Genomic DNA, 25,168 nt, shown 5'->3' with positions numbered 1-25,168 from the left:
TGTTTGTCAGACCCTGGCTGTTGCACGCGCAAGTGGTGGCGACGGGCGCACTTCCTTCAGTAAAACATCTGACCGCCAGGCGAAAGGGTATGATAACACAACAAAAAATTCCCGAGACATTGGTGCCAATGTTTGTGATCCTCCTAGCTGTCCAGCTCAGTTCGCCGCAAGCGAAAATGTTCATATTGTAGATCATGCCGTTACAACTCCATCTTCTGACCAATGCCTGGAAACAAGAGAAGGTGAGCTCTATGTTGAGGACCTTTCTTCAAGGGATACACGTGTAGCTCTACTTGAGACTAAAACTACTGTCAATCCTAGTGACGAAGTGATCGGCAACGACAAAGTGAAAATCGTTCAGCCAAGACAGAATTCGAGTGAATGTATTTTCCAGACATGCAGAATGGACGATGTTGTTGGAGAACAGAAAGAACAAGAGTGTGGGAAGTTTTCATCTGCTACGCATGATCCCAGTGACGCTCCCATTCAAAAGGATGGAGGAAAGGATGTTGTGGTCAAACTGATAAGCTGCGGCAATTCAAAGCAAGATTGCAATGGAGTTGTCATGCTAGATGGTAAAGGAGATAATTCAGCGCTAGCGCATGAGCTGAGAGACAAGAACGACGTGAAATTTATATCTGACAAGGAGAATACTGCTGTCATTCGCAGTAATATTGTGGGAGATGTTATTGAAGAATTCATGGACAATGCGACCAAGACCGCTCCTTCTTCACAAGAACACAAAAACAGGCCGGCTTCAAGTGACACTGTAGGCAAGGAGCCGCGTAAGACGAATAGTGTTTCGCACAGTGATAAAACCATTTCTGTCCTGAGAGACCACAATGAAGTTTGTGTCGAATCTCAAGTCATTCCTAGTCAGGCAGACCAACCTGAACAAATAGCTCATCTAATCAACGAAGTTCTGGAAAGTCAAGGTAAAGAAAGTGTAGTCACTGAGACCGCAGCTCTTATACGAGAAAGCAGCCAGCTTCACAATGCAGAACCGCCCTCAGGAGAGAATTTGCACAACAAGCAACGGTCGGGAGGTCCGAACAACTCGGACACTAACAGCAAAGCATTACATAATCGCAACAACAACGACAGCACCACGAAGACAGTCAAAAGCAGACAGGCAAAGAAATCACCGCGTTCTAACTTCTCCGCCAACGACGTGTCCATGATCCAGTCCCTTCTGATCGTGTTCGTGTGTTGCGTGTTTCTTTACCTGCCCTTGGCCACCATGGCTGTTATCTCCCTGTACAGCCACGTGTACATCGACACGGGTATCTGGACCGTGGCCTGCGCCTTCCTCAACCACAGCATCAACTGGATCCTCTACGGTCTGATGAACAGGTCCTTCCGGGAGGGCTACGTCAGGCAGTTTGGATGTTGTTGTAAAAAATGTCGTCTGAAATTCTAGTGCGCATTCGACTTTGAACAAAGATATTGTTAGGGAGGGCTACGTCAGGCAGTTTGGGTGCTGTTGTAGAAAGTGTCGTCTGACTTGGAACAAGATATATTTAGGGGGAAAGGGTACGATAGGCTGTTCTTCTGCTGCTGTAGAAAACGTGGTCTGAGAACCTTGGACGATACGACCCTTTACGGACTCACGAGCAGAACGTTTAGAGAAGGCATTTTGCCTACTTTTGTACAAAGTGCTGTCTGACTTCTTGGTGTGTTGGTTTTATGCGGATCCTGTATTGTAGGGTCTCGCGTAGATGATCTATAGAGGAAGTATAGTTGAGGCAGAGTGTCTGCTACGGTCAAAAGCACCGCCGTCAGGGCAATGTCTCTGAGAGGACAATAAGCGGTCTCATTAACAGGACCCCCTAGAGAAAGCTAAATCAAATGTTGTTTGTTGTTTTATAAAGTTCAGTGTGAGATCTTACTGTACTCACTTGTGGGTAGCTTCATGCGTCGATTATTAGGCATCAACTGGATCATCTACGGTGTGATGAACATAACCGTCAGGGAAGGATACGCCAGGCAGATCGTCTGCTTCTGTTTAGAGAGCGGCGTCTTAGTTTTAGCAAAGAGTGTATCCCTACGGAAAGAGGGAGCACTTCGGCCTAAAAGTGAAGCCAGCCCATCCCACATTCCAGCCCGCCGTCCCAGCACTGACCGAGTAAAACTTTCTCACTAGCACCTCGGAAGCATTGGCAAGCAAGACAAAAACTAACTAATGTGCAGCTTCTAATGGTCATCATTCTCGGAAACAAAGATTCCGTTTTTTGTCTTTTCATGGGGATGCAGATTGTACTGTTCGCCTTATTTTATCAATTATTAAATCAATAATTGAAATGTATAAATGAATGTTAGAGGAATACGTCTTGTATCACACCAAACCAGCACAATTTCGTGGTGGTTTTGAGCAAGAGGTTAACACTGAGAGACTGAGACAACAAAATGAAACAAGACAAACAAACAGAACTAGACACACACAGATAGATTGAAAGAGAGAGAGAGAGAGAGAGAGAGAGAGAGAGAGAGAGAGAGAGAGACGGACAGATAGGCAGACAGTCAGACAGACAGACAGACAGACAGAGAGAGAGAGAGAGAGAGAGAGAGAGAGAGAGAGAGAGAGAGAGAGAAACGGACAGATAGGCAGACAGACAGACGACCGACAGAGAGAGAGAGAGAGAGAGAGAGAGAGAGAGAGAGAGAGAGAGAGAGAGAGAGAGAGAGAGAGAGAGAGAGAAACGGACAGATAGGCAGACAGACAGCTAGACGACCGACAGAGACAGAGAGACAGACAGACAGACAGACGGACAGACATGTACAGACAGAGACTGTCAGAGAGAGAGAGAGAGAGAGAGAGAGAGAGAGAGAGAGAATTCAATTAATTAAATTGAATATAAAATTTATTTTTGAAGCGAAATTTAATTTTGAAATTAAATGTATTTTTTGAGGATGACGGAATAAACAAAGTATACATGGCGGGTTTTTTTCAACCGGCCCTCGCCCATTGAGAGGTAACACCATTACAAGAATAAATAAAGTTAAATAGAAGTTAACTGAATACAGTATAAATGACAGAAATAAAATGTCAAGCAACCAATGAGACATTTCAAGATGCATTTATATTTTGTTTTAGCAATGTTTGAACACTATATATAACACAGAAATATATGTTATGTTTATAAGAGAGAGAGAGAGAGAGAGAGAGAGAGAGAGAGAGAGAGAGAGACAGAGACAGAGAGAGAGAGAGAGACAGAGACAGAGAGAGAGAGATAACTGATTTTCATTGCTGTAAAGAATGTGTAGAGAACTGACAAATCCCATTACTTTCAATAGATTCACTAATAATATGTAAAATGTATGAAGATAAGTCTGTGAGTTTCTGTCTGCATGTATAGTCTTTTTTGCTGTCTGTATCTCTTCAAATACTGCATGAGCGCCTGTGAAATAGTTTTCAGATGCTGGTAACAGTACGACCAGTGTGTTTTCTTTACAAAAACTAAATAAAACAGTCTTTTTGATAGTTATATAAGTAGCCGAAAACAAAAACAGTCCGTCACTCTTCTATTCCTCCTTGCTCGGTGGCAACGTTTTCCTCGGTCAAGCCGTAACGCTGTTGTAGATTCGGCGCCGGTGTAGCAGCCTATTTTGAAGCAGCCCAGTGTGACCGGGAGGTCATTCTAGGCTAGCCTATTTTGACCGAGAGGTCATTCTGGTCTAGTCAGTTTTGACCCCCCCCCCCCCCCCCCCGCCTGGTCAATTTTGACCCCCCCTGCAAACTTCAAGAATGAGTACATTAAGACCTTCAGAAACAATATTTATGCATCTATGTAAATAACTACATATATCTAAGGTTTGAGGGGGGGGGGGCCTCCCGTCAAAATCAGCTGGCCCAGAATGACCCCCCGGTCAAAACTGACTAGGCCAGTCAGTGTTGACCCCCCCTCCCCCTTCAAACTTCAAGAATAAGTACTTTAACTTTCTAAACCGAAATAAATGTAAATGTGGACAATTTTGTCAGAAAAAGGATATTACAAAAAGAATAAAAAAAAGAAAAAAAACTTCTTTTTTTTTCTTCTTTTTTTAAAGTTTCCACACTTCCCTTCGAACTTCGAATAAGTACACTAGGACCTCTCAAAACAAGACGTACGCATGTATGTATGTATGCATCCATGCATCTCCCCAGGTTAGGGGGGGGGGGGTCAAAATCAGCTAGCCCAGAATGACCCCCCTTCAAAGCTGACTAGGCCAGTCAGTTTTGACCTCCCCTTCAAACTTCAAGAATATGTACTTTAGGGTCTTTTAAAACAAAGTATATGTATATCTGCACACTATTTGTTGGAAAAATGATTTTTTTAAAATCGGGAAAAAAAAACTTACTTAAAAAAAATTTAAAAAAAGTTTTGACGCTTCCCTTAAAACTTCAAGAATAGGTACACTAGGTCCTTTTAAAACGAAATGTACTCATATATGTATGCATCTATGCATCCCCATAAGTTTGGGGGGAGGGGCAGTCATTCTGGGCTAGCCCAGAATGACCTCCCGTCAAAATCAGCCAGTTTTGACCTCCACTTCAAACTTCAAGAATAAGTACTTTAGGACCTTTTAAAACGAAATATATGTATATGTGCACACTATTAGTTGGATAAATGATTTTTTTTTAAATCGAAAAAAAGATCGAAAATAAACTTACTTTAAAAAATAAAAAAAAGTTTCGACGCTTCCCTTAAAACTTCAAGAATAAGTAGACTAGGTCCTTTTAAAACGAAATGTACGCATATATGTATGCATCTAGCCCAGAGTGATCTCCCGTCAAAATCAGCTAGCCCAGAATGACCCCCCGGTCAAAACTGACCAGGCCAGTCAGTTTTGACGTCCACTTCAAACTTCAAGAATAAGTACTTAAGGACCTTTTAAAACGAAATATATGTATATGTGCACACTATTTGTTGGATAAATGATTTTTTTAAAAATCGGAAAAAAATCGAAAACAAATTACTTTAAACAAAAAAATAAAAAGTTTCGACGCTTCCCTTCAAACTTTAAGAATAAGTACACTTGGTCATTTTAAAACGAAATGTACGCATATATGTATGCATCTATGCATCCCCATAAGTTTAGGGGAGGGGGGGGGGGGCAGTCAAAATCAGCTAGCTCAGAATGACCCCTCCGGTCAAAACTGACTAGGCCAGTATTTATTCTTGAAATTTGAAGGGAAGTGTCGAAACTTTTTAATTTTTTATACATTCTTTTTAAAGTAATTTTTTCCGATTTTTGTTAAAATCATTTATCCAACAAATAGTGTGCACATATACATACTAGATGATTACCCGCTTCGCCAGGTACCGGATTCGCCGGGAAGAGGTAGAGCCGAATACCGGGCTGCGCCTGGGACCCGGCTCTGCCGGGTGTACGCCGGCTTTGCCGGCGCACGAAGGAAAGAAGATAAACGCGCAAAACACTGGAGACCTTCTAAAAATAGTAACGTGCAGTGACCTTCTAAAAATAGTAACGTGGTAACGGGAATATGGATTGACGCCACACGGAGGAAGGGAGATAATCGCGGCTGAAAACACTGGAGAAGATAAGGAAGAGTTACTGGTAATGGATCCCGACAAAAAAAAACACAAAAAAAAAATCGGTTCAGCGCGCACAGCGCTGCGCGCTGAGAGCACGTGTTGAAATATCTCATCGATGAGGTTGTGTCCGGGGTGTAGCTGAATACGGACTCCAAATTTGAAAAAGATCCACCGAGAACTTTGGCCGTGCATCGCGGACACACACACACACACACACAGACACACACACACACACACACAGACAGACAGACAGACACAAGTCTTGTATATATGTATATAGATATTTCGTTTTAAAAGGTCCTGAAGTATTTATTCTTGAAGTTTGAAGGGGAGGTCAAAACTGACGAGGCGTCATTCTGGGCTAGCTGATTTTTTTTTTTAGATCATTATTTTTTCCAAAAAATATTGTGCACATAAGCCCATACATATATTTCGTTTTAAAGGGTCATAACGTACTTATTCTTGAAGTTTGAGGGGGGGGCACAACTGACTGGGGGGGGGGGGGGGTCAAAATTGGCTAGCCCAGAATGACCTCCCAGTCAAAATCAGCTAGCCCAGAATGACCTCCCGGTCAAAACTGACTATGTGTCAAAATGGCCTGTTACACCGGCTCTTCGCATCACTTTTTCAAGTGGCGTGAAGAAGGGAGTGAACCCTCTTTCCGTAGGGATACACTCTTTGGTTTTAGTGTGTTAGGCCTACGGAGATCCTCAACGTCGTCTACAACGGCAAGCATGGGCCGTCTGGGTAGTTGTCGCAAGTAAAAACGTGTTTTCAACACAGAATATCACTTCAAAATAGCAAATATTAACGCTATTGTGTTTTCAACGTAGCAAAAGGTTCCGATATGTTGACTCTTCGAATCGTCGGACTTATACCTGTCTCCTCAAAATATTAGACCCTATTGCTACACTGAAAACATAATAGTTGTGAACAAAAATCAAAGATATCAAAGTAACATTTCTAATGTTTCGTACTTTACCTGACAAACCTGATCTGTTGACTTTTCTTTTACCACAACTATGTCGTACGCAGGTGTTTTTTTCTCTATAATTATGGATGTGTTCATTCTTATGCAGCTGAAAAGACACAGCCTACAGAACTTTCTTTCTTTCTTTCTTTCTTTCTTTATTTGGTGTTTAACGTCGTTTTCAACCGTTCAAGGTTATATCGCGACGGGGAAGGGGTGGGGGGTGGGATAGAGCCACTTGTTAATTGTTTCTTGTTCACAAAAGCACTAATCAAAAAATTGCTCCAGGGGCTTGCAACGTAGTACAATATATGACCTTACTGGGAGAATGCAAGTTTCCAGTACAAAGGACTTAACATTTCTTACATACTGCTTGACTAAAATCTTTACAAACATTGACTATATTCTATACAAGAAACACTTAACAAGGGTAAAAGGAGAAACAGAATCCGTTAGTCGCCTCTTACGACATGCTGGGGAGCATCGGGTAAATTCTTCCCCCTAACCCGCGGGGGACCTACAGAACTGATTGTTACTGTCTGTTATTGCAGAGTTTTCCTAGATATGGTTGTAAACGAATGCTGTATAGCCGGCAATTTTTCACTGTACAGATTTTCTTCGTCGAGCACTTGGAACCTATGACATATAATATCCCTTGAGTTTGAACTACCTTTGGTAGTAAAAGCAACATACCTTCCCAGTGACTTTTCTCAGTCGATGACATTTCACCAACTTGCGTCAGTTGCCATTGTTATTTCCAAAGGATATGGGTACGGACTAGTCGACTACCTATTCATTCGTTATTATAAAGTTTGATGCAACAGGGATTGAATTTCTGTTAAGTAACTGGGAGATACGAGTTGGTTTGTCTAGTTATTGTTTACCAGTGTCAACGACGGTAACTGAACGCATCCGATCGAATTTAAACACATTCACACACACACACACACACACACACACACACACACACACACACACACACACATTCACACACACACGACACACTCACACACACACACACACACACACACACACACACACACACTTGTTTTAAAATAGTTAAGTGTGATTCCTCAACAACCACGTGAATTCAGAGCATGAAGAAACTCTGTCTTGGCTGCATCCCAGATAGACTACAATTTCATTTGAGGGATTCGACGCGTCAGATGTATTGACTTAATTTCCTTCGGAGTAAAGTTTTTCTCATGTGTTGCTTCTAAATTTTATTCAGTTTTTTTTCTGTTTTTGTCTTTACTGTTTTTATTTTAATTTTCCTTCCGTTTTGTATTAATTTTTACTGTGACTGTTCCTTTCTGTTACAGATGCAATATCAAACAGAAAATGTAATTTCGATCTTTCGATCTTTCCATTGTTTGTATTAAAATTGTGTTTTCTTGCTAGCCAATGTGTGTTTCAGAGGGATTGTCAGTGTGTGTGTGTGTGTGTGTGTGTGTGTGTGTGTGTGTGTGTGTGTGTGTGTGTGTGTGTGGGTGTGTGTGTGTGTGTGTGTGTGTGTGTGTATTGAGTAAATCAATGCCGGTACGTCTATACTACAGCACATCGTTGCGAATGTACGCTGCACTTCCTGAAATCAAATTGGCTAGAAAATATTGACTAAATGGCTTCATAGAAAATATCTGTTCAACTTATGTATTTCGACGAAAAGGTCTTTAAGGCTGGAATCTGCCCGTTGTTCAAGTGTTTAGAATTTTTTCAAAGTGAATTTTTCTGTAAATTCAAGGAGTGATAACGCCTGAAATAACAAATAAAATACGGCTGAACAACTAATTTAAGAGATAACGACTGGATCTTGATTATGTCGTATCAGAATTCTTTCTCAAAAACATTACTGAACAAATTACTAAGAATCTACTGTTATGTGAATATTTACACAAATAAACAACGAAATGATCACAGGAACAAAGTAAAACACAAAATACAGTTACATAACCACAGCTTTGTACCCACTATTGAAACAAAAGTTCGTGTTAGACGTGTACAAGGGATAAGAAATGTCCAAAACTTTGTTACACCCATGGTAAGGTATCCCTTTAAACTATAGTTAAAATATAAATACCCCTTTACGCACTATATTTTGAACTGCGTTGCTTCTACTTATTTTAATTTTAAGTATACTTCCTGTTCTCAGAGACTGTGTCGGAGATTTTTAATGTTGATTTGCTGAGGAATAAAAAAGGTCGAATCCTGTACTTTTCATTAGTTAGTACAAAGCTCTATATACGGTTACAAAAACCTTTATTGATCATGTTTACGTTACCAAATTACACATGTTTTCTTTAAGTAATATTTATTCATGTCGTGTTTATTGCTAGTGTAATCCCTCTTTAGAGCGAGGGCTGCACGCAAAAAAGCAAACACTTTGTGCTTATAGCAATACCCTCGTGAATAAAGAAATATCTTATCCTATCTTATATAAGGGTAGATTCCATCCAGCCTTAAGATCACGTTGCATTTTGCCATTTATGTCAAGTCAATCTTCAATGTTCAGACGAAAGAGGTAAGAACTAATGCAAAGATGTTGTTAGATATGTTAAAACATATGGGATTGTAATCGGATGTTTGCCACAACAGTGACAAAAGCAGACTCCGCACAGAAAGCAGACTCCACACTCCGCACAAAAAGCAGACTCCGCACAGAAAACAGACTCCACACTCCGCACAAAAAGCAGACTCCGCACAGAAAACAGACTCCGCACAGAAAGCAGACTCCACACTCCGCACAAAAAGCAGACTCCGCACAAAAAGCAGACTCTGCACAGAAAGCAGACTCCACACTCCGCACAAAAAGCAGACTCCGCACAGAAAACAGACTCCGCACAGAAAGCAGACTCCGCACAGAAAGCAGACTCCGCACAGAAAGCAGACTCCACACTCCGCACAAAAAGCAGACTCCGCACAGAAAGCAGACTCCGCACAGAAAGCAGACTCCACACTCCGCACAAAAAGCAGACTCCGCACAGAAAGCAGACTCCGCACAGAAAGCAGACTCCGCACAGAAAGCAGACTCCGCACAGAAAGCAGACTCCACACTCCGCACAAAAAGCAGACTCCGCACAGAAAACAGACTCCGCACTCCGCACAAAAAGCAGACTCCGCACAGAAAACAGACTCCGCACAGAAAGCAGACTCCACACTCCGCACAAAAAGCAGACTCCGCACAAAAAGCAGACTCCGCACAGAAAGCAGACTCCGCACAGAAAGCAGACTCCGCACAAAAAGCAGACTCCGCACAGAAAGCAGACTCCACACTCCGCACAAAAAGCAGACTCCGCACAGAAAGCAGACTCCACACTCCGCACAAAAAGCAGACTCCGCACAGAAAGCAGACTCCACACTCCGCACAAAAAGCAGACTCCGCACAGAAAGCAGACTCCACACTCCGTGTTACGACTCAACTCCAAACAATTCTTGTTTAGCCGAGACTGAAATATTTTGTTGCACCATTAGGGTAAGAGTCTACGAGACCTTGGAGACGAAGTAATGACGTCACTAGTATGAGAATCTACATGTTGGATCAACGTCATTACTGCGTCATTAATATGCGAATTTACGTAACTCATGGAGTTGCATCGTGGGATGAAAACAGTTATTTGGAGGAAGGAAACGTGAACCGCTAACCATTACGGTCACTCTATTTGCCGGGTACTGAGAGGCTACAAGTGGGGAACAAGAATCCTGTGTAACCACCGATGAAAAGCCGCCGGCACGTAACCTACCATCCCAAGGCCTGAGATGTAACCCGCAGCCGCACAGACTCGTAGAGTAGTGTCCGGAAAGGAGCATCAAGAGGTAAGGTGTCGTTGTAATATCGAGCGTCCATCAATGAAGGAACAGCTATTATACACTCACATCTATTCGCATCATGATATTTGTTTTAGAATGTTTAATGAAGTTAATCATAAACGTACATGCTGCAAGTTAGTTCGGCATATATATCTAGTATTTTATTCAGTAACCATGCTTGGTTTGTCTGCGAACTGCCCGACATGAAGATAGGGCAAGAAATCAAAATTAACCTTGATCCTAGGATACCGTTGTTAATAACAAGTATTACCTTTGATCCAGGGGTTCGAGCGTCTGGGATCCGCTGGGATAAGGGTGAACTAACCAAGCTACGCCACCAGTGTGATCCACCAGCGAGGAGCAAAAGGAGTTTATCTACTAATCATCATCATCATCAAGTGATCTGCATCAAGTTCGTCAATACTATGGTCATCATGTGAATCCAGGCTTCCATCAGGACATTCGGACTTTATAACTAACCAGCCCAGTTGAGATATAAGTCCAGTTCGACCTAAACTAGCTGTCAATGCAAGAACAATTAACTATGAACGCAAATTCGTTAGATCTAAAAGTAAAATAGAAATAGTTTGTTAAAGAATCCGGAAATATTACCAACCAATAAATTTATTCATTAATCTAAATCATCAGTGTTTTACGAGATTGATTTGAAGCATGACTGTTGTAAAGTTTTGAATATAACTTTGGTGTGTTCTTAGATATTGTATCTAAAACACAAGGTAAAAAGTGGAACTGCAACAATGGGGGCTCTGTCCGGAGATCTATACTGAACTCGTGTTCGTACCTAAGAAAAACTTGCATTGACAACTGGTTTACCCCATAAATTAGTTAGTCAATTTATCCGTGAAGCGACGGAATTTAGAATATTTTCTGGAAAATCTTTCTTCATTTTTTTTCTTCAAAATTCAAAATCGTTTCCTGCTTCATGTCGGATTCACTCATATACAGACCAGACGGTGGTAAGTAGAATATTTAAATTATTTCTGTAAGAAGAAATTTTAAATAACTCCGTGTTTGATTTGGGTACATTCTGCCCAAAGAATCTTCGCGATCGCTGTTGTTCACGAACAGCGTTTTTGCTAAATTAATTTGTGGAAGGATTTCCATCTAGTTCGTCGAACAGTATCATAGTCATAAGGTAAGACATAGAATTGATGTTCGACAACTTCACGGGAAATTGGCAGTTTACTAACTAACTGTCGGTTCGAATTATACTCTCAAGTTCTGATCAAAACGGTGAGTGTGTTATAATTCCAACCAGGATGGACGCTCGATAGTACTAGGACCTTAGTTTAAGTTCAGATTAAATTATAACTCTAGTCGGAGTAACATTTAAAACGTGTTGCTTATTTAAGTTGTGCTTCACATTATTAGTTATCTATAACCCGCGGGTTGATAGTTAATAGTGGGGAAAACTTCTGTGGGTGTGTTTGACAGACTGAAGGTCGTCATCACATAAGGCTTTGTAAGGCAACTTACTCAGCGACACACCGCTAAGTCCTAGTTAGTCGTTTCGGTTCAAGATAGAGACGAAGGACAGGTGTAGGAAAAATCACGTGCGCGTGTAACATTGTTTGTACCAGTGTTGAAAGGTTGAACAATACCTGCGGGTAAGAGTCTTCCATATTAGAGTACCACCAAGAGTGGATGTACCAAAGTTTTGTATTTTGAGGGATTACCTAAAATGGCTGATACCAGACATCATCAGCACTACACCAGATTCTCGTCAACCGTGGGCATAGACCCAGAATATACAGAAGGAGCAAATCTGATTGATATCACCGATCTAGGTGATGACGGCCACGCCGCTCAGCCTGTGAACGGACAGGTCGAGCAGACCGTTCCATCAAGTCCCAGCGTCAGTTCGATCAAGGAATTGATCACCATGGGGAAAGAGTTTGGTTTGGAGGGAAAGGAACTACAGTCATTCGTCCAAGGGGAGAGGGATAAAGAAGCTCAAGAGCGTGAACATGAGCGAGAAGCTCAAGAGCGTAAAGATGAGCGCCAATTCAAAGAGAATGAGAGAGACAGACTCTTTAGGATAGAAGAGCTGCGCATTCAGAGCGAGGTTCAGATGAACACGAATGAAAACGCAGCTCATCCTTCCCAACCCTCACATGACCATGATCCCCGTTTCATTCCCAAAATCCCTTACCTTGATGACAAGGATGACGTTGAATCCTGGCTCAAACAGTTTGAACACTATGCCAGAGATATGAATTTGGACGAATCAAAGAAAGCCTCCCGGCTGATATACTTCTTGAAAGGTAAGGCCCGTACCATCGTGTCCAAAATGGACGATGAGGATGTTGATGACTATGAAAAGGTGAAGAGCGCGTTATTTGAAGGATTCCAGCTCACCGCTGAGCAATATCGCATGAAATTCCGCAATACTAGACGTAATCCCGCGGAAACTTACAAAGAACACATCACTAGACTCGATCGGTACCTAACCAAGTGGATCGAGCTTGATCCGTGCGAGAAAACTGTCAAAGGATTAACCGATTTGATCCTGCGAGAGCAGTCATTGCAGTCAATGCCTTCCGATCTCGCCGTGCATGTCAAAGACCGGAACCCGATCAATGCCAAGGAGATGGGAAAACTCGCGTCCGATTATGAGCTGAACAGAAGCCAAAATAAATTGAGACCGACACCAACGCGAACTCCTCAGGACGGAACGAAACGTTTTGAGAAGGATCATAAACCATCACCTCAACAAGGTAAAAGATCTTCTTTGACACCGGCGGAACGCGAAAAACTCCGAGAAGCAGGACTATGCTTCTATTGTCGCGTAGGTCTACACCGTTCGAGCGATTGTCCCTTACGGAAAAAAGGCAACACCGCCGGAGCTGTGACGGTTGAAGATGTCCGACGCGAAACACAGGGAAGAAAATCCCCGTTAGATAAATTGTGTCGAGACTGCACCACAAAAAAGTTTTCGGATCTAGTTGACGTCAAAGTCAACGGCAAACGAGTGACCGCCCTGAGAGACTCGGGCTGTAGCTCGATTGTGGTGGCCGCACATCTTGTGCCGGCCGACAAAATGACTGGTCAGAGAAAGAGGACCACGTTAGCGGACAAAAGTAAAGTCCGGTACTGCGAGACCGCGATCATTCATGTGGATTCGCCCTTCTTCTGCGGAGAGACAGAAGTCGTGGTCATGGCGGATCCCATAATGCCGGTGCTCATAGGGGAGTTCCATGGAACTCAGAACGACAGGAGGAAAACACCGATTTTCCCTGTCAGAGAACCTGCCTGGTATCACGACAGCGCTGAGACAGTCGCTGGGGCCGTAGATACCAGAGCACAGTCCAAATTGGACAATGATAGAGACAAATCTGCGAGTAAGCCAAGTAGCCGGGAGCCAACATCGGATATGTTTACTCCAAAGGACTTACGCGAGGCTCAGAAGACAGATCCTTCGTTAGACAGCATCAGGAAACAAGCTGCTACCGGAGAAGAGAGAGGCCACATGAGGGTCGTGGAAAAGAATGGTATCTTGTACCAGTCGACGTTCAATCGGAAAGGAGAGGAGTCTTTGAAGGTTATTCTTCCCAAATCGTTCCGTAGTAAGGTGCTCGCATTCGGCCATGATCATCCAATGGCAGGACACCAAGGTCAGCGTCGTACCGCCGAAAGGATTAGACGCGAATTTTGGTGGCCATGCTGTGGTGTTGAGATCCGCCGCTACTGCTTGTCATGTGACGCTTGCCAGCGATCCGCGCCAAAACACCTTACGAAGAAGGTCCCATTGGGCAAGATGCCAGTGTTTGAGACTGCTTTCAGAAGAGTAGCAGTCGATATCATCGGGCCTATTCTTCCTATGTCCGAGAACAAAAAACGGTACATCCTCGTCATGGTTGACTTTGCCACCCGCTACCCTGAAGCTGTCGCGTTGAAGGACATCCACGCCGAGACAGTAGCCGATGCTTTGTGGGATTTTTGGACTAGACTCGGTATCCCAAGTGAAATATTGACTGATAACGGGAGCCAGTTCACAGGCACTCTGATGCAGGAAGTCACTGAACTCCTCCGCATCAAAAGGAAAACCTCTGCGGTATTTCATCCAGCTGGAAATGGTTTGTGCGAGAGAATGAATGGCACGTTAAAGATCATGCTCAACAAGATGTGCATAGAACAGCCCAAAGCATGGGACACGTTCATCTCTGCATTACTGTTCGCATACCGCGAGACTCCTCAAGAGAGTTTAGGTTTCTCGCCATTCGAACTGTTGTTCGGGCGTACTGTCAGAGGACCAATGCAACTCTTGAGACAGATTTGGACAGATGAGAGCGTCTCAGATGAGGACAAAACCACTGCGGAATATGTAGTGAACCTTCGTGAGAGGATCGAAGAGACCTGTTTGCTTGCTCGAGAGAACTTGAAAAAAGCATCAGTGCGATCTGCTCAATATTACGATCGTAAAGCCAAACCAAGGTCGCTAAAACCAGGAGAGAAAGTCCTGATTCTCAAGCCATTGAAAACAAACAAACTGGAACTCACTTGGCAAGGTCCATTTGAAGTGTTAGAGAAGTTGAATGATTTCGACTACAAAGTCCAAGTAAGGAGGAAGGAAAAAGTATTCCATGTCAACCTCCTCAAGTCTTACGTCGAACGTGAGCAACCTGTCACCGATGGAACAATTCCGGTTGCAGTAGTAGAAGAAGAAGAAGAAGAAGAAGAAGTGATCGTCTCAGTAGTGGTAGAAGAGGACGAAACCACTAACGACGACATCTTCAGGTTGGACAGTCAGAGGACTATCCCAACATTTGAGACAAAGCGCACAGAAGGTTTAGACCACGTGCACTTTTCAGAGAAACTCACTCAGTCACAGCGAACTGAAGCGAGACAGATCTGCGCGGACAGACTAGATAATCTGACCGACGTACCACTCACCACGAATCTGACTACGTGTCGAATCGAGGTCACAGACAAGAAACCGGTCTATATAAGACCACGCCCCATTCCACATGCGTATGTGAAGATGGTGGAGAATGAAGTCGAAGAGATGTTGAAGCTAGGAGTCATCGAACCCGCCAACTCAGCTTACAATTCACCCATTGTTCTCGTCAAAAAGAAAGAAGAAGGAAAGTACCGCTTTTGCGCGGACCTCCGTGGGTTGAATGATGTCACGGTGTTCGATGGGGAACCCATCACCGACGTTCAACATTTATTCCAAAGCTTAGGAAAAGCCAAGTACTTCTCCAAGCTAGATCTCACGCGTGGCTACTGGGGAATACCCATTGTCGAGGAAGACAGAGACAAAACCGCGTTTGTGACGTCACGAGGCCAGTTCCGATGGGTGAACATGCCCTTCGGGTTGAAGACCGCCACTGGCATTTTCAACAGGATGATGAGGAAGTTGCTAGGTCCCCTCAACAGAGACGATGTGTACCATTTTATGGATGACATCTTGATAGCCACTGAGACGTGGGAGCAACACATGGAAGCCCTGAAGGCAGTCCTTCAGCGGCTCAAAGAAGCCAACCTTGCAGCAAAACCGTCGAAATGCTACATCGGATTCGACCAATTGCCGTATCTTGGCCATGAAATCGGGCATGGAGAGAGGTGGCCAGAAGACGATAAAATCGTGAAGATCGTGAACGCCAAAGAGCCAGCTACAAAGAAACAGCTACGCGCATTTTTGGGTCTCACGGGGTTTTACCGAGAATACCTGGAAAACTACTCGACTGTGGTCGTGCCGCTCACCGACATGACAAAGAAGAGCTTGCCAGACAAACTCAAATGGAGTGACGAGGCAAAGAAGAGCTTCGCAAGACTCAAACGAATGGTCAGTGAGAAACCAGTCCTGAAAATGCCTGATTTCGGCAAGGACTTCGTTCTCCGCACTGACGCATCAGACCGAGGAATCGGTGCGGTACTGATGCAACTACATGGAGAGAAGCTACACCCCGTAGCGTACCAGTCGAAGAAGCTACTCGGGGCTGAGTCCCGATACGCGACTGTGGAAAAGGAATGTCTAGCAACAGTCTGGGGAGTACAGAAGTTTGAAAGATACCTGTACGGACGACACTTTGTGTTAGAGACAGACCACCAACCCTTGAAATGCCTACAGAGGAATCCAACAAACCCTCGCCTGTTACGATGGTCGCTACAATTGCAACCATACTCCTTCACAATCAACTACATCCCAGGAAAGGACAACCTAGGTGCCGACTATTTGAGTCGCATCAACTGAGTTTCAGAGTCCAGAAGGGAAATTTGTCCACCCCGTTGGAGTAGTGAGGCCAAACTGGCCGCGACAGGCTCATGCGGATCTACTCCAAAATGTGGAAACAATTGTATATGCATATTGTATATTGTATGGTATTGTATTGTATATTGAGTCGTATAAACGGAAACGAAATAAGATTTCGCTTGTCCACCCCCCGGGGTTATGTTACGACTCAACTCCAAACAATTCTTGTTTAGCCGAGACTGAAATATTTTGTTGCACCATTAGGGTAAGAGTCTACGAGACCTTGGAGACGAAGTAATGACGTCACTAGTATGAGAATCTACATGTTGGATCAACGTCATTACTGCGTCATTAATATGCGAATTTACGTAACTCATGGAGTTGCATCGTGGGATGAAAACAGTTATTTGGAGGAAGGAAACGTGAACCGCTAACCATTACGGTCACTCTATTTGCCGGGTACTGAGAGGCTACAAGTGGGGAACAAGAATCCTGTGTAACCACCGATGAAAAGCCGCCGGCACGTAACCTACCATCCCAAGGCCTGAGATGTAACCCGCAGCCGCACAGACTCGTAGAGTAGTGTCCGGAAAGGAGCATCAAGAGGTAAGGTGTCGTTGTAATATCGAGCGTCCATCAATGAAGGAACAGCTATTATACACTCACATCTATTCGCATCATGATATTTGTTTTAGAATGTTTAATGAAGTTAATCATAAACGTACATGCTGCAAGTTAGTTCGGCATATATATCTAGTATTTTATTCAGTAACCATGCTTGGTTTGTCTGCGAACTGCCCGACATGAAGATAGGGCAAGAAATCAAAATTAACCTTGATCCTAGGATACCGTTGTTAATAACAAGTATTACCTTTGATCCAGGGGTTCGAGCGTCTGGGATCCGCTGGGATAAGGGTGAACTAACCAAGCTACGCCACCAGTGTGATCCACCAGCGAGGAGCAAAAGGAGTTTATCTACTAATCATCATCATCATCAAGTGATCTGCATCAAGTTCGTCAATACTATGGTCATCATGTGAATCCAGGCTTCCATCAGGACATTCGGACTTTATAACTAACCAGCCCAGTTGAGATAAGTCCAGTTCGACCTAAACTAGCTGTCAATGCAAGAACAATTAACTATGAACGCAAATTCGTTAGATCTAAAAGTAAAATAGAAATAGTTTGTTAAAGAATCCGGAAATATTACCAACCAATAAATTTATTCATTAATCTAAATCATCAGTGTTTTACGAGATTGATTTGAAGCATGACTGTTGTAAAGTTTTGAATATAACTTTGGTGTGTTCTTAGATATTGTATCTAAAACACAAGGTAAAAAGTGGAACTGCAACAATGGGGGCTCTGTCCGGAGATCTATACTGAACTCGTGTTCGTACCTAAGAAAAACTTGCATTGACAACTGGTTTACCCCATAAATTAGTTAGTCAATTTATCCGTGAAGCGACGGAATTTAGAATATTTTCTGGAAAATCTTTGTTCATTTTTTTTCTTCAAAATTTAAAATCATTTCCTGCTTCATGTCGGATTCACTCATATACAGACCAGACGGTGGTAAGTAGAATATTTAAATTATTTCTGTAAGAAGAAATTTTAAATAACTCCGTGTTTGATTTGGGTACATTCTGCCCAAAGAATCTTCGCGATCGCTGTTGTTCACGAACAGCGTTTTTGCTAAATTAATTCGTGGAAGGATTTCCATCTAGTTCGTCGAACAGTATCATAGTCATAAGGTAAGACATAGAATTGATGTTCGACAACTTCACGGGAAATTGGCAGTTTACTAACTAACTGTCGGTTCGAATTATACTCTCAAGTTCTGATCAAAACGGTGAGTGTGTTATAATTCCAACCAGGATGGACGCTCGATAGTACTAGGACCTTAGTTTAAGTTCAGATTAAATTATAACTCTAGTCGGAGTAACATTTAAAACGTGTTGCTTATTTAAGTTGTGCTTCACATTATTAGTTATCTATAACCCGCGGGTTGATAGTTAATAGTGGGGAAAACTTCTGTGGGTGTGTTTGACAGACTGAAGGTCGTCATCACATAAGGCTTTGTAAGGCAACTTACTCAGCGACACACCGCTAAGTCCTAGTTAGTCGTTTCGGTTCAAGATAGAGACGAAGGACAGGTGTAGGAAAAATCACGTGCGCGTGTAACATTGTTTGTACCAGTGTTGAAAGGTTGAACAATACCTGCGGGTAAGAGTCTTCCATATTAGAGTACCACCAAGAGTGGATGTACCAAAGTTTTGTATTTTGAGGGATTACCTAAAATGGCTGATACCAGACATCATCAGCACTACACCAGATTCTCGTCAACCGTGGGCATAGACCCAGAATATACAGAAGGAGCAAATCTGATTGATATCACCAATCTAGGTGATGACGGCCACGCCGCTCAGCCTGTGAACGGACAGGTCGAGCAGACCGTTCCATCAAGTCCCAGCGTCAGTTCGATCAAGGAATTGATCACCATGGGGAAAGAGTTTGGTTTGGAGGGAAAGGAACTACAGTCATTCGTCCAAGGGGAGAGGGATAAAGAAGCTCAAGAGCGTGAACATGAGCGAGCAGCTCAAGAGCGAAAAGATGAGCGCCAATTCAAAGAGAATGAGAGAGACAGACTCTTTAGGATAGAAGAGCTGCGCATTCAGAGCGAGGTTCAGATGAACACGAATGAAAACGCAGCTCATCCTTCCCAACCCTCACATGACCATGATCCCCGTTTCATTCCCAAAATCCCTTACCTTGATGACAAGGATGACGTTGAATCCTGGCTCAAACAGTTTGAACACTATGCCAGAGATATGAATTTGGACGAATCAAAGAAAGCCTCCCGGCTGATATACTTCTTGAAAGGTAAGGCCCGTACCATCGTGTCCAAAATGGACGATGAGGATGTTGATGACTATGAAAAGGTGAAGAGCGCGTTATTTGAAGGATTCCAGCTCACCGCTGAGCAATATCGCATGAAATTCCGCAATACTAGACGTAATCCCGCGGAAACTTACAAAGAACACATCACTAGACTCGATCGGTACCTAACCAAGTGGATCGAGCTTGATCCGTGCGAGAAAACTGTCAAAGGATTAACCGATTTGATCCTGCGAGAGCAGTCCTTGCAGTCAATGCCTTCCGATCTCGCCGTGCATGTCAAAGACCGGAACCCGATCAATGCCAAGGAGATGGGAAAACTCGCGTCCGATTATGAGCTGAACAGAAGCCAAAATAAATTGAGACCGACACCAACGCGAACTCCTCAGGACGGAACGAAACGTTTTGAGAAGGATCATAAACCATCACCTCAACAAGGTAAAAGATCTTCTTTGACACCGGCGGAACGCGAAAAACTCCGAGAAGCAGGACTATGCTTCTATTGTCGCGTAGGTCTACACCGTTCGAGCGATTGTCCCTTACGGAAAAAAGGCAACACCGCCGGAGCTGTGACGGTTGAAGATGTCCGACGCGAAACACAGGGAAGAAAATCCCCGTTAGATAAATTGTGTCGAGACTGCACCACAAAAAAGTTTTCGGATCTAGTTGACGTCAAAGTCAACGGCAAACGAGTGACCGCCCTGAGAGACTCGGGCTGTAGCTCGATTGTGGTGGCCGCACATCTTGTGCCGGCCGACAAAATGACTGGTCAGAGAAAGAGGACCACGTTAGCGGACAAAAGTAAAGTCCGGTACTGCGAGACCGCGATCATTCATGTGGATTCGCCCTTCTTCTGCGGAGAGACAGAAGTCGTGGTCATGGCGGATCCCATAATGCCGGTGCTCATAGGGGAGTTCCATGGAACTCAGAACGACAGGAGGAAAACACCGATTTTCCCTGTCAGAGAACCTGCCTGGTATCACGACAGCGCTGAGACAGTCGCTGGGGCCGTAGATACCAGAGCACAGTCCAAATTGGACAATGATAGAGACAAATCTGCGAGTAAGCCAAGTAGCCGGGAGCCAACATCGGATATGTTTACTCCAAAGGACTTACGCGAGGCTCAGAAGACAGATCCTTCGTTAGACAGCATCAGGAAACAAGCTGCTACTGGAGAAGAGAGAGGCCACATGAGGGTCGTGGAAAAGAATGGTATCTTGTACCAGTCGACGTTCAATCGGAAAGGAGAGGAGTCTTTGAAGGTTATTCTTCCCAAATCGTTCCGTAGTAAGGTGCTCGCATTCGGCCATGATCATCCAATGGCAGGACACCAAGGTCAGCGTCGTACCGCCGAAAGGATTAGACGCGAATTTTGGTGGCCATGCTGTGGTGTTGAGATCCGCCGCTACTGCTTGTCATGTGACGCTTGCCAGCGATCCGCGCCAAAACACCTTACAAAGAAGGTCCCATTGGGCAAGATGCCAGTGTTCGAGACTGCTTTCAGAAGAGTAGCAGTCGATATCATCGGGCCTATTCTTCCTATGTCCGAGAACAAAAAACGGTACATCCTCGTCATGGTTGACTTTGCCACCCGCTACCCTGAAGCTGTCGCGTTGAAGGACATCCACGCCGAGACAGTAGCCGATGCTTTGTGGGATTTTTGGACTAGACTCGGTATCCCAAGTGAAATATTGACTGATAACGGGAGCCAGTTCACAGGCACTCTGATGCAGGAAGTCACTGAACTCCTCCGCATCAAAAGGAAAACCTCTGCGGTATTTCATCCAGCTGGAAATGGTTTGTGCGAGAGAATGAATGGCACGTTAAAGAACATGCTCAAAAAGATGTGCATAGAACAGCCCAAAGCATGGGACACGTTCATCTCTGCATTACTGTTCGCATACCGCGAGACTCCTCAAGAGAGTTTAGGTTTCTCGCCATTCGAACTGTTGTTCGGGCGTACTGTCAGAGGACCAATGCAACTCTTGAGACAGATTTGGACAGATGAGAGCGTCTCAGATGAGGTCAAAACCACTGCGGAATATGTAGTGAACCTTCGTGAGAGGATCGAAGAGACCTGTTTGCTTGCTCGAGAGAACCTGAAAAAAGCCTCAGTGCGATCTGCTCAATATTACGATCGTAAAGCCAAACCAAGGTCGCTAAAACCAGGAGAGAAAGTCCTGATTCTCAAGCCATTGAAAACAAACAAACTGGAACTCACTTGGCAAGGTCCATTTGAAGTGTTAGAGAAGTTGAATGATTTCGACTACAAAGTCCAAGTAAGGAGGAAGGAAAAAGTATTCCATGTCAACCTCCTCAAGGCTTACGTCGAACGTGAGCAACCTGTCACCGATGGAACAATTCCGGTTGCAGTAGTAGAAGAAGAAGAAGAAGAAGTGATCGTCTCAGTAGTGGTAGAGGAGGACGAAACCACTAACGACGACATCTTCAGGTTGGACAGTCAGAGGACTATCCCAACATTTGAGACAAAGCGCACAGAAGGTTTAGACCACGTGCACTTTTCAGAGAAACTCACTCAGTCACAGCGAACTGAAGCGAGACAGATCTGCGCGGACAGACTAGATAATCTGACCGACGTACCACTCACCACGAATCTGACTACGTGTCGAATCGAGGTCACAGACAAGAAACCGGTCTATATAAGACCACGCCCCATTCCACATGCGTATGTGAAGATGGTGGAGAATGAAGTCGAAGAGATGTTGAAGCTAGGAGTCATCGAACCCGCCAACTCAGCTTACAATTCACCCATTGTTCTCGTCAAAAAGAAAGAAGAAGGGAAGTACCGCTTTTGCGCGGACCTCCGTGGGCTGAATGATGTCACGGTGTTCGATGGGGAACCCATCACCGACGTTCAACATTTGTTCCAAAGCTTAGGAAAAGCCAAGTACTTCTCCAAGCTAGATCTCACGCGTGGCTACTGGGGAATACCCATTGTCGAGGAAGACAGAGACAAAACCGCGTTTGTGACGTCACGAGGCCAGTTCCGATGGGTGAACATGCCCTTCGGGTTGAAGACCGCCACTGGCATTTTCAACAGGATGATGAGGAAGTTGCTAGGTCCCCTCAACAGAGACGATGTGTACCATTTTATGGATGACATCTTGATAGCCACTGAGACGTGGGAGCAACACATGGAAGCCCTGAAGGCAGTCCTTCAGCGGCTCAAAGAAGCCAACCTTGCAGCAAAACCGTCGAAATGCTACATCGGATTCGACCAATTGCCGTATCTTGGCCATGAAATCGGGCATGGAGAGAGGTGGCCAGAAGACGATAAAATCGTGAAGATCGTGAACGCCAAAGAGCCAGCTACAAAGAAACAGCTACGCGCATTTTTGGGTCTCACGGGGTTTTACCGAGAATACCTGGAAAACTACTCGACTGTGGTCGTGCCGCTCACCGACATGACAAAGAAGAGCTTGCCAGACAAACTCAAATGGAGTGACGAGGCAAAGAAGAGCTTCGCAAGACTCAAACGAATGGTCAGTGAGAAACCAGTCCTGAAAATGCCTGATTTCGGCAAGGACTTCGTTCTCCGCACTGACGCATCAGACCGAGGAATCGGTGCGGTACTGATGCAACTACATGGAGAGAAGCTACACCCCGTAGCGTACCAGTCGAAGAAGCTACTCGGGGCTGAGTCCCGATACGCGACTGTGGAAAAGGAATGTCTAGCAACAGTCTGGGGAGTACAGAAGTTTGAAAGATACCTGTACGGACGACACTTTGTGTTAGAGACAGACCACCAACCCTTGAAATGCCTACAGAGGAATCCAACAAACCCTCGCCTGTTACGATGGTCGCTACAATTGCAACCATACTCCTTCACAATCAACTACATCCCAGGAAAGGACAACCTAGGTGCCGACTATTTGAGTCGCATCAACTGAGTTTCAGAGTCCAGAAGGGAAATTTGTCCACCCCGTTGGAGTAGTGAGGCCAAACTGGCCGCGACAGGCTCATGCGGATCTACTCCAAAATGTGGAAACAATTGTATATGCATATTGTATATTGTATGGTATTGTATTGTATATTGAGTCGTATAAACGGAAACGAAATAAGATTTCGCTTGTCCACCCCCCGGGGTTATGTTACGACTCAACTCCAAACAATTCTTGTTTAGCCGAGACTGAAATATTTTGTTGCACCATTAGGGTAAGAGTCTACGAGACCTTGGAGACGAAGTAATGACGTCACTAGTATGAGAATCTACATGTTGGATCAACGTCATTACTGCGTCATTAATATGCGAATTTACGTAACTCATGGAGTTGCATCGTGGGATGAAAACAGTTATTTGGAGGAAGGAAACGTGAACCGCTAACCATTACGGTCACTCTATTTGCCGGGTACTGAGAGGCTACAAGTGGGGAACAAGAATCCTGTGTAACCACCGATGAAAAGCCGCCGGCACGTAACCTACCATCCCAAGGCCTGAGATGTAACCCGCAGCCGCACAGACTCGTAGAGTAGTGTCCGGAAAGGAGCATCAAGAGGTAAGGTGTCGTTGTAATATCGAGCGTCCATCAATGAAGGAACAGCTATTATACACTCACATCTATTCGCATCATGATATTTGTTTTAGAATGTTTAATGAAGTTAATCATAAACGTACATGCTGCAAGTTAGTTCGGCATATAGATCTAGTATTTTATTCAGTAACCATGCTTGGTTTGTCTGCGAACTGCCCGACATGAAGATAGGGCAAGAAATCAAAATTAACCTTGATCCTAGGATACCGTTGTTAATAACAAGTATTACCTTTGATCCAGGGGTTCGAGCGTCTGGGATCCGCTGGGATAAGGGTGAACTAACCAAGCTACGCCACCAGTGTGATCCACCAGCGAGGAGCAAAAGGAGTTTATCTACTAATCATCATCATCATCAAGTGATCTGCATCAAGTTCGTCAATACTATGGTCATCATGTGAATCCAGGCTTCCATCAGGACATTCGGACTTTATAACTAACCAGCCCAGTTGAGATAAGTCCAGTTCGACCTAAACTAGCTGTCAATGCAAGAACAATTAACTATGAACGCAAATTCGTTAGATCTAAAAGTAAAATAGAAATAGTTTGTTAAAGAATCCGGAAATATTACCAACCAATAAATTTATTCATTAATCTAAATCATCAGTGTTTTACGAGATTGATTTGAAGCATGACTGTTGTAAAGTTTTGAATATAACTTTGGTGTGTTCTTAGATATTGTATCTAAAACACAAGGTAAAAAGTGGAACTGCAACACTCCGCACAAAAAGCAGACTCCGCACAGAAAGCAGACTCCACACTCCGCACAAAAAGCAGACTCCGCACAGAAAGCAGACTCCGCACAGAAAGCAGACTCCACACTCCGCACAAAAAGCAGACTCCGCACAGAAAGCAGACTCCGCACAGAAAGCAGACTCCACACTCCGCACAAAAAGCAGACTCCGCACAGAAAGCAGACTCCGCACAGAAAGCAGACTCCACACTCCGCACAAAAAGCAGACTCCGCACAGAAAGCAGACTCCGCACAAAAAGCAGACTCCGCACAGAAAGCAGACTCCGCACAGAAAGCAGACTCCGCACAAAAAGCAGACTCCGCACAGAAAGCAGACTCCACACTCCGCACTCCGCACAGAAGGCAGACTCCGCACAGAAAGCAGACTCCGCACAGAAAGCAGACTCCACACTCCGCACAAAAAGCAGACTCCGCACAGAAAGCAGACTCCGCACAAAA

At 44.2% G+C, this 25,168-nt stretch overlaps 4 protein-coding genes across 4 annotated transcripts in view; all 4 read left to right on the top strand.

Annotated features, from left to right (window-relative positions):
• LOC138957010 (uncharacterized) overlaps window positions 1-2,528 on the top strand; it is a 2,680-nt gene extending 152 nt beyond the window's left edge. Inside the window, exon 1 of the mRNA XM_070328188.1 lies at window positions 1-2,528. This exon is cut by the window's left edge and continues 152 nt beyond it. Coding sequence (XP_070184289.1) covers window positions 404-1,420 — 1,017 coding nt within the window. The 5' untranslated portion in view covers window positions 1-403 and the 3' untranslated portion in view covers window positions 1,421-2,528.
• Window positions 2,529-9,083: 6,555 nt separating this feature from the next.
• LOC138957012 (serine/arginine repetitive matrix protein 5-like) lies at window positions 9,084-9,944 on the top strand. The gene has a single exon (XM_070328190.1). The coding sequence runs from the start codon at window positions 9,084-9,086 to the stop codon at window positions 9,942-9,944; it is 861 nt and encodes a 286-aa protein (XP_070184291.1).
• A 2,069-nt stretch (window positions 9,945-12,013) lies between these two features.
• LOC138957011 (uncharacterized) lies at window positions 12,014-16,214 on the top strand. Its single transcript, XM_070328189.1, has 2 exons — window positions 12,014-16,120; window positions 16,191-16,214. Exons 1-2 carry the CDS (start codon window positions 12,014-12,016, stop codon window positions 16,212-16,214), a joined length of 4,131 nt encoding a protein of 1,376 aa, XP_070184290.1.
• A 1,821-nt stretch (window positions 16,215-18,035) lies between these two features.
• Window positions 18,036-24,690, top strand: LOC138957014 (uncharacterized). Its single transcript, XM_070328192.1, has 2 exons — window positions 18,036-23,943; window positions 24,220-24,690. The coding sequence occupies exon 1, from the start codon at window positions 18,829-18,831 to the stop codon at window positions 23,335-23,337; it is 4,509 nt and encodes a 1,502-aa protein (XP_070184293.1). The 5' UTR covers window positions 18,036-18,828; the 3' UTR covers window positions 23,338-23,943; window positions 24,220-24,690.
• The last annotated feature ends 478 nt before the right edge of the window (window positions 24,691-25,168 follow it).

Source organism: Littorina saxatilis, unplaced genomic scaffold (genome assembly GCF_037325665.1).
Source record: "Littorina saxatilis isolate snail1 unplaced genomic scaffold, US_GU_Lsax_2.0 scaffold_560, whole genome shotgun sequence".
Classification (NCBI taxonomy): Eukaryota; Metazoa; Mollusca; class Gastropoda; order Littorinimorpha; family Littorinidae; genus Littorina; species Littorina saxatilis.
Note: the sequence above shows the minus strand (reverse complement) of the source record. Positions and strands in the feature narration are given on the sequence as shown.

Bases quoted from the DNA above. Each gene is read 5' to 3' on its own strand.
- LOC138957012 (XM_070328190.1), top strand. From the start codon at position 9,084: ATGTTTGCCACAACAGTGACAAAAGCAGACTCCGCACAGAAAGCAGAC.
- LOC138957011 (XM_070328189.1), top strand. From the start codon at position 12,014: ATGGCTGATACCAGACATCATCAGCACTACACCAGATTCTCGTCAACC. The intron at 16,121-16,190 runs GTCAGTGAGAAA...CTGACGCATCAG, and splicing joins TCGCAAGACTCAAACGAATG to ACCGAGGAATCGGTGCGGTA.
- LOC138957014 (XM_070328192.1), top strand. From the start codon at position 18,829: ATGGCTGATACCAGACATCATCAGCACTACACCAGATTCTCGTCAACC.